Here is a 9,359-nt window from a genome sequence, read left to right as displayed (position 1 = left end):
GGGCGTTATGTTCAAGGTTATTTATAAATCACCTGTTTCGTTCCATGTTCTGATGGTCTCTCGCAAACTTTGTCCAGCGAAGTCACGGCAGTAGAAAGCCAGTGGTGATTACCGCCGTCTTGTTCCTTTTTAGAACAGCTAGCTTCACAAAACAGCCGCGGGCGTGTTTGTGTATCTTCACGTCACACTTGCCACAGAAAAAGGCGAGTGCGCACCGTATATTACGTGACAATGTAAACACAGATGGCACACACCTCCAACGGCAAGTGACTAGAAGCGACCGTTCGGGACCCACGTGAAGCTGAAGTCCACACCAAGCGCGTCCTTCGCATGGCAGCGCTCGCCTCCACCGAGAGCTGTCAAGTGACGTGCCTCGCTGATTTCGTGTCGTCGCTGGGCAACGACACCTGCATCGCTTGCCATTTACAAACGTCATGCGCCAAAACCAAAACGTGCGCGGCCATTCATTGACCTAAGCTTGCCTACCCATGCATGAAGTGAGTTGGGGGCATGTGAGGTGCCTTGTTACAGCATGGTACGTAGCCCGGTCGCTGGGTGCAGCTCGTAATGAAAGACAGTTACTGGGGTGCGAATGGAAAACAAATCCGTTACATTTCCAGCCGGTGCCAATCTGAACAGATACACCTCCTCATGAATGACCCACAACTACGCGACGAAGCCTCCAGACACCACAGGGTTGTTATAACGGCATTGAGGACGCCTAAATTTTCGGCCCGAGAGACGCCCAATACAGGAGCAAATAGTCCTTTGTTTCGTGTTTTGAAGATCACGACTATGACAAACAACTGATCAGTAGAACCGCGAAGCTCAAATTACAAGGTGCATCATAAAACATCGATAATGATTTCCGAACACCTCGGTCGGTACACCGTATACGTGTTCCCGCGGACCCCAAGTAAGCCTAGCTCACATCTCACCAATGAGTTCGCAAGGCAAGACAAAGACGGAGTTACTTCGAACACACGTTAAGGGCACTGGGAATCATTACGAGGCTCCGACCAATGACAGCCCTTACCCGAGAGGTCCGTGTAGCTGACACGGAAATCATCGCATGGCAATGATGACCATCGGTTCCTGGTCGTGATCTCACATTCTCGTATAGCGCACCAAACGCGCATGGGTGACGCTACTCATCCAAGAGTTGATAAAAGTAATCGGAATATCTCTGTGGCGAACGATATCGGCCACAGAGCTTGTCACCTCGAACCAAATTTAACTGTGGCGTCTGTGATATCAGCATGCAAAAACGGCACCGCTTAGTGGGAGGTACGAAATACCGTGCCTAGCATACACGACAACAGATGACAATACATATTGGAGCATCTCTATAAGTCAAACGCCTACGGGCTTCAAAGGGTGATGCCCGCTGCTCGAACGGTGATTGACAGGCTTGTGCTTAACTCTGGGTGGAGTCAAACTCGACTCCGCAATGACCCGCACTTTCGTGTAATGCAGTTGGATTCCATTCTTCGCAAAAACTTAGGTCGAGCTTGGAGATCAGAAAACCGCATTATACAACAATTCACGAACGGACTGAAGCCACAGTATAATTAACGGCACGTTCTTATTATGAGAGCTCTTGGGTGAGAGGTAGGTTAAATAGCCTGTGCCCATGAAGTGATGGAAAAAGACCAAACATTCAACACACCTCGCATTGGAACTCCCTCAGGAATAAACATCGAACACGGACATGTGTTCACTACACCAATGAGTCGAACTGGATGCTTAGAGCGGAACTGAGCACGAGCCTGATGACTAGAGACGGTGATATGTGACCTGATCACATGCCATAGTAATGCGTGACTTGTAAGGCCTGAGCCGTTCACGGACCGCAGGAGCGTGCATGGCTGCGGTGACGGGTCTCGCCGCCACCGCCGAATCCACAGCGGGCACAGCACTACGCCGGCCCGGCGAGCGGACAGCGCGCATGCGCAGCCAGCGCCGCCGCTTGCGGCCGGCCCGGCCCGGACGAGCCCGGATCGGAGTCGGGGCGGCTCGGCGAGCCAGGCCCATCCGCGGCGGCGGCGGCGACCGCCGCCCTCGCCGCTCTACGCCTCCTTATCTTTCTCTTGAGGCGGGTCATTGCTGAAACGGCGGAGACATGGTGACACACACACCCCTGAACGAGCAGCCCCAGCGTCGCCCGCCGAATATGGAAGTCCGACTCCACCCGCGCGTCACGAACTGACGCGCAACCCTCAGATCCTGCGGAATATTCTCCATGCGCGGCACACTTCTGCTTTGTGGGTGCGCGCCAAACTGCGTATCACGCAATCTGTACAAAACGGTACGTTTGAAACGAGCCAGTCACAAAATACGCCTTAAGTGCGCCCAAATGAAACCATTTCTATGGCAACACCAGCATACATAGGCACGTACTTGAGTGTCAAATAAAAAAGGCATGCCACTTACTCATGATAGTATGGTACAAAAGTTTCATATTGTTCTGGTGTTCACTGAAATGTGCAGGGGGCCTGGAACAAGTGACGATTTGTAAAACAGTATTTGAGGCACATGTCAAGAAATAATAATGCAGCGAGCTCTGGGTGTAGTGAGCCGCCACGTGCGGTGCCAGGAACGCAGAACGGATTGCACCACTGGCGGTGCGGTCCACGCGGCCCACCCAGCACGCAGCCGGCTGGCGCGCGACAGGTCGGGTCTCTGACCTGTCCCCGTCGTCCTCGGTCGACTCGGACGCGCCTGGTGGAGCCGGATCCTGCTGCCCAAACGGCTCTCCCAGCTCCGCAACCTCACCAGACAGGTAGCGCCAGCAGTAGCAGACGAGACGCTGCCGAAACACGGACACCGTCAGCCCCCAGCCGGCCAACCTCACCGGCCAACATCACCGCGCCCCAGCGTCACCGGAGCCGGGACCCGGCCGCGCCCCAGCGTCACCGGAACCGGGATCCGGCCGCGCCCCAGCGTCACCGGGGCCGGGATCCGGCCGCGCCCAGCGTCACCGGAGCCGGGACCCGGCCGCCCCAGCGTCACCGGAGCCGGGATCCGGCCGCGCCCCAGCGTCACCGAAGCCGGGATCCGGCCGCGCCCCAGCGTCACCGGGGCCGGGATCCGGGCGCGCCCAGCGTCACCGGAGCCGGGACCCGGCCGCGCCCCAGCGCCACCGGAGCCGGGACCCGGCCGCGCCCCAGCGTCACCGGAGCCGGGACCCGGCCGCGTCTCAGTTTCACCGGCGCGCAAGACCCGGCCGCGCCTCACTTCCACCCGCTCCGGCCGTGCTGAGGCTGAGCCCGGCCGCCGCCGGTATTGCCAGATAGTCTGACGACTGACCGCGTCGGGTCCGGCATTTCGCCAGCGCTGGACGTGTCGCCGGGTGACCCGACCGCGCACACTGTCCGCGGCGTCTGACAGCCGGTCTGGTGGCAGGTCTGCAGACTGAGCAGGATCGCGTACCCAGTAGTGGCGGAGGTTGACGGCGGCCAGCATCCACAGCAGGACGTGCACCACAAGACCGACGACCACCACGTTGTCGGGCAACGGCTTCAGCAGGCTGGGCCCCAGTAGCTGGCTGTACCAGTACGTCCGCGTCAGGAACCTGGGCGGATCGCGGCAGAGTGTCAGCACCGCCGGCCGTATCAGCTGCTGGGTGGGGCCGGGGGAGCACTGACCATCACGATCGCTCGTCAGAGAGCACGAGTAGAACGCGCTTGAACGGGACGCGGTTAGAACAGATCGGCCTACAGACTGGGGGCAATATGTGCGCTGAGCAGCGGCCCACAACTGAGGAGTGGTTGTTGCCTGCTGCGGCATCGTTTTGAAAGGACTATTGGAAGCCGCACGGCACTTCCCAGTCGCTTTGTTTCATTCGATATGGCGAAACCGCAATGACTGAAAACTCGATCTCCAACACAAGCAGCGCCGCTGAACGGTCGCAGCCTGCTGCTAGCAGGGGGCGCCAACACTACGACAGGCCGTCGCCGCGGAGGCGACTGACCAGAGCGGCAGCAGCGCCATCAGGCAGAAGCCAGCCAGCGCCTGGCGCGCGGGTAGAGGAGCGCCGCGCCGTCCCAGCGCCAGGCGCAGCAGACCCAGCGGCACGTCCGGCAGGTGGTGCAGGATCAGCACCCACAGCAGCAGGTGCGGCAGCCTGTCGGGCGGACGTACGGCGGCGTCAGCGCTGGCGGGCCCCGACAGCGCCTGCCGGGCCACACGGAGACGGTCCCGCCGCAGCGACAGAGCGGCCCGGTGCCATCGCACGCGGGACGGTGTCGCCGCCTGGTGCTGCGCGCCGCGCTGATCTTCCACCGATCGCTGGTGGCAGCGGTAGGCCTTGGCTGGCCGGGAGCATCCACTCACCCGGCGAACGCGACCCGGGAGCATTCACTCACCCGGCGTACGCGGCCCGAGAACATCCAATCACCCGGCGAACGCGGCCCGAGAACATCCACTCACCCGGCGAACGCGGCCAGCGCCACGATGGCCAGCAGTAGGGTGGAGGGTGCGGCCAGCACGCCGCCGTACAGGCCGGGCGGCACCAGCCAGTAGAGCGAGCTGCAGACGGACAGCGCGGCCAGCGCCCAGTGCAGCGGGCTCAGCTCACCACCTGGCCACGGCGCCGACACGGTCAGCGACGCACACGACCAACGCAGCTGGCGTGGACCCGCTGCTCTTGAGCTAACCTGTCACGGTATTCAAAATGGCCTGTGCTGGAGTGACTGACATCTGGTTCATAGGCATGCCTGCCAGTAATCACGCGGCATACAAAACACCTTACATGGTACCTATGCAAACAGACGTATGCTGAATGCGGATCTCCCTCAAGTTTATTTAAAACAGTGTAACCACAACTTGAAGTGCATATTACACGGGGTGACACAGCCGAATTCCATTTTCTATTTCTAGCATTTTGATGCAGTGTCATATTCTAAGCGACTTGGATTTTTGACGGTTTTGGAGACTATAATTAACCAGCGGCCAAAATCATCTTGTCGTTGCCGTTTAGCGAAGTCGTTTTACGCCATTGCCCTATGACGAGGTCAACCATATGCCATGTGGTAGAAATATCCTTTTCTGACACAAACCATGGCAAATAGACTGGAATGATGCTCAGTGAAGCCACACATAAGACATGAAAGCCTAAAAACATAACTGCATGTGTTGCATTCGATCGTTGGCACGGTATTATATACGCTTACTGAGCCCAAGGTACCTGGGTACATAGGCGCGGGCAGGGGTGTAGCATCCCATTCATTTATGAGCCCCAGTCCCTCCCCCCCCCCCCTTCTCACAATTGGGAAGGGAAGTGGTCCAAACCAGAGGAGAAACACATTTTTGTGCATTTTGATGGAGGTTTTAGCCAGTTTTTGCTGCTCGCCCCCCCCCCCCCCCCCCCTCCTACAACGGAACTAAACCACCGGGTGCGGGTACAGGATGGTCGGGATGTTTAAGTCTTGCTGTTGTGTGGATGCTTGCTCCACACAAACTTCTAGACTGGTGGAAAGAAAGGAGGGGGAGGGGTGCCTGTTATCATCTATCGTCTTGAAACGTCTCATTAGCCTCGTCAAAGCAAAAGGTTTTTGGTAAAAAATCGGGTTAATTATCCTACGTAGTTTAAATTTTTTAAAGTCTGTTGGGCTTTTCTCCACAAGTTTCAGAAAAATAAAAGCTTGTTTGACTTTCCCCCGTAAGATTCAGACAAAATATACTAGGGCCTTTGTTTCCCTTACTTGCCTTTCTTTTACCTGAAATTCGTCTCCTCTTGTTAATTGGAGACAACGCTTGATATTGATCAGACGTTGCTCCGCGGGTCCTGCTCCAAATGACGTACTGCCGGCCGTGACTTCCCAGCGTGTTGTTTTGTAATCGCCATGCACAGGACACACGCAGCTTAATGCGTGCTAATAATGACGATTTGGATTCACAGGATTAAGAAAGATGCGAATCCTCAGATCCCAAACACGAAAAATCGAGCGCCAAAAAACGGGAGCTAAATCTATAAACTGCCGTCGAATCCCGAAATTCATCCTGTATATGCATGCTTAAAATGCATTGAAATATGTCCTAGCCCCCAATTGTAACAAACTAGACGTGGCACGTGTATAAACATGGCGGCTTGGCATGAACCCACGTGATAGCCTCTGTGATAGGATATTTCATGAAGAAAACAGTAAAACGTAGCATTCGCAACAGGTTCAGTTACACCTTCTTCAAAGAAAATTTTTTAGCAACAGCTTAGGTGCATTCTCAGCGACTCGGACGACAAGCATTTGACAAAGACGACGAAGATTGACGTCAACAATGACGTTATATTCTGCGCGGTTTGATGTTTGCTGCGATCTTGATGACAAGAATTCATTGTGACGTCACGTAGGATCTGCCGGACGCGCAGAAACCTTTTCGGGGACGAGAAGGGAGTGAGGTAGATCCCCTGGCCATCCGTTGGGAACTTGAGCTCCGCGCCAGCGAGGTGAACGCAGCCAAACCGCTTCGCCCAGGAGCCCTCCTAGCGAGGGTTTTTCGGAGCATCAAGCCGAGGCCCTGCTCAAACCGAGCAGGGCCTCGGTCGGAGGCGGGCGGTCATAATCGCCATCGCAGACCGCCTGAACACCATCCGGGCGGTCGTGCACGGCCCGGAGCTCAATGAGCTGCCGCACGAAGAGATGCTGGAGAAGCTGACCCACCAGGGGGTGTGCGAGGTCATGCGCCGACCCTCCCGCCGTCCCAGCCTGGCCCCATCCTCCTGGTCCGACTGCGATTTAGAGGGCTTAAACTCCTGCGGGCCATCCACTGCGGATACCTCATGATCTTGGTAAAGGCCTGGGTATCCGCATTATCTTGGTAAAGGCCTCCCCTCCCCCCCCCCCCCCCCCCCAGTAGTGTCGCGCGTGCCAACGGTTCGGCCACACCGACCGGACCAGCAGGACTACGCACCCAACCTGCGGTCGCTGCGCCAACGCCCACCACACGCGGGAGTGTTACGCGGAAAATCCGCGCTGCGCCACATGCAAAGGCCCGGACGCAGCTTGGGACCGCCGTGCCTGTCCTGCTTGGCATATGCAGCGCGAAGTACCGAGGAAGCGCCAGCAACAGACAGCGGCAGCGACCCATGCACCCGTCCAACGAGAGCTCCACTCTCAGGAGTGGCCCACGCCGCAAGAGGCGTATCCTTGCTTTACCCTCTAATATCAGCTCCACAGCGGCACTCCCTCCCTGCTCTCCATCCTCTTGAGGAGCCCGAGATGCCGATCCAGCGCTGTGCCGCAGCGCAGCGCTCCCCCTCAGCACGCCGCTCCCCCCCCCCCCCCCCCCCAGCAGGTCAGCCGCGTCTGGTGCGGCGTCCGATTGAACCCGCGTCGACCGACCCCGTTGAGGCGAACCCGGTGGCTGCGAACACCCCTGAGGAGGGACCCGCCCCACCATACTCCGAGAGCCTCTCTCTCACCCCAGCACGTCGGTGTTGGCCCTCCCTGCCACCCGCACCGGCGTCGCAGGAATTCCCGTCCGATGTCCCAGCCGCTGGACCCCCGACACCAGCCTCTCGGGCAAGTACCCCACTCGATCGTCGAGCCCGACGAGTTACGCGCCCTGCCGCCGTCCCTCTCCTCGATCCCCCCCCCCCCCCCCTCTCTCTCTCTCCGTCGCTCGGCTAGATGGTGTCCCTCCCCTCCCGAGGACTTGGATTCTTTTAATCAAAACTTTATATCAACGGTTACTGCCTCTACACGCATAGTGTGAATACAACCCCAAATAGAAATTACCAAGATCATCTAATCGCAACGCAGTGAAACCTTTGTGACGTGCACATCAAACAATTGGAATACAGCCGTGATTATCCATCCCACCACGCACACCAAGTCCCGACTTACTTTTCCAGACGTCGGCCGCCACCCAAGTCTGTGGCGCATGCAAGGCCTCAGCTACGGCCGCCACTCCACACAACAGGAGGCTGGTAATGGCAAAACGCACATCTTCAGTCCTTTGCAAGTCGACAGCAGCCATTGGCCTGCCAAAAGGAACACCCAATTACAACATAATCTACGACCTGCTTCTGTATGTCACGCGAGCCCCAGCCTGGGATATCGTCACGACTTGGTGGCTGGCGGCGGGAAGGAAACAATGTTCAGGCAGGTTCCAACTGGCCTAGTGGGGTGCAGTGATGAGGGGGGTGACAGAAGCAATAGAACAAAAGGATCATTGCTACACAAGAGAAAAGTCCACCGGCGGGCCAGAGGAAACACACTCTGGGAGCCGCCCCCCCCCCCCCCCCTGCTCCTCCCTCAATCAGTGCCCTGCATATAAAGTAACCGCGATTTTCTTACGTCTGAATGGGCACATTGGAAACTGACAGCATAGGTATTTGCTGCATAAACCACCTTAGTATCAAACGTAACCGGGACGAGTAGATGATAATATACTTAAACATCATCACTTCCGTTCGGAAAAGTACTCGCACATCTTGCAATGCTTGGGCATGGAAACCCTCGCTGACAGAAGAGCAAAACAATGCCTAAGGCCACGAAAACAAATACAAGCGTCTCCCATGCACAGAGATCTGCTTCCGAAGCAGCGAGCGGCGATCTCCGACAGAAATACCAGGAACGCAAACACACTCCAAACGTTTTGCTGTAGTATGCGACTACGCAAATCAAGTATTCCCCATATAACCACTCTCATAAACACAGATATATTATCAACTAAGTAGTATGCTACTTCACATGTATATTGTGCGTATGTGCTATGAGTTGCTACTCGAAGCCATGCTTTTCTCAATAAACTGTCTCCCTCTCTCTCTCTCCGTCTCCGTCTCCGTCTCCGTCTCCGTCTCCGTCTCCGTCTCTCTCGTCTCTCTCGTCTCTCTCTCTCTCTCTCTCCTCTCTCTCTCTCTCTCTCTCTCTCTCTCTCTCTCTCCTCTCTCTCTCTCTCCCTCTCTCTCTCTCTCTCTCTCTCTCTCACTTGCCATCGTGTAGATGATATCAAAACCCAAAGCTCATCAGGTCCACCGCTTCGAAGAGCTAACATAAATGAATCTGGCCCCATCAATGCAGAAGACAATATAATTAACTCCTAGGACAATTCGTCTTCATAAAGGCCTAGCGGGAAAAGGACTCCACTGATCGGCATTTTCATCCTACTGCGTCACATTGCTCGAAAGATGGTTGGCGATGGATCTGATTACGCCTTGCCATTCCAGCCCGTACAATTGACCAACATGTGATGGTGCACGTTTTTGGTCAACATAACAATGCAGCCATAAAATACGGGTGTCTTTAGGTGCATGAAGATCACGGTGAGCTGGACCGCACACGCATGAGGCATTTATGGCCAGGTTTTTACCGTTTTGGGCAATAGCTCTGTTGTTCCATGAGTTTTGAAATGCGTGC

The 9,359-nt window shown here is 56.3% G+C and overlaps 1 protein-coding gene across 1 annotated transcript; it reads right to left on the bottom strand.

Annotated features, from left to right (window-relative positions):
* Window positions 1–270: 270 nt before the first annotated feature.
* On the bottom strand, window positions 271–8,938 carry LOC119100003 (uncharacterized). Its single transcript, XM_037223121.1, has 8 exons — window positions 8,932–8,938; window positions 4,539–4,582; window positions 4,109–4,176; window positions 3,433–3,574; window positions 2,688–2,809; window positions 2,434–2,495; window positions 1,981–2,106; window positions 271–356 (listed from the first exon to the last, which is right to left on the bottom strand). The coding sequence occupies exons 1-8, from the start codon at window positions 8,936–8,938 to the stop codon at window positions 271–273; spliced, it is 657 nt and encodes a 218-aa protein (XP_037079016.1).
* Window positions 8,939–9,359: the final 421 nt, after the last annotated feature.

Source organism: Pollicipes pollicipes, unplaced genomic scaffold (assembly GCF_011947565.3).
Source record: "Pollicipes pollicipes isolate AB1234 unplaced genomic scaffold, Ppol_2.1 Scaffold_4881;HRSCAF=5763_pilon_pilon_pilon, whole genome shotgun sequence".
Lineage (NCBI taxonomy): Eukaryota > Metazoa > Arthropoda > Thecostraca > Pollicipedomorpha > Pollicipedidae > Pollicipes > Pollicipes pollicipes.
This window is presented reverse-complemented; position numbering and strand designations above follow the sequence as displayed.

What these genes read in the sequence shown, in the direction of transcription:
- LOC119100003 (XM_037223121.1), bottom strand. An exon ending in TCAACCTCCGCCACTACTGG is followed by an intron (nt 2,810 to 3,432) that starts GTACGCGATCCT and finishes GTGTTTCGGCAG; the next exon opens with CGTCTCGTCTGCTACTGCTG. An exon ending in ACCGAGGACGACGGGGACAG is followed by an intron (nt 2,496 to 2,687) that starts GTCAGAGACCCG and finishes CACTTGTTCCAG; the next exon opens with GCCCCCTGCACATTTCAGTG.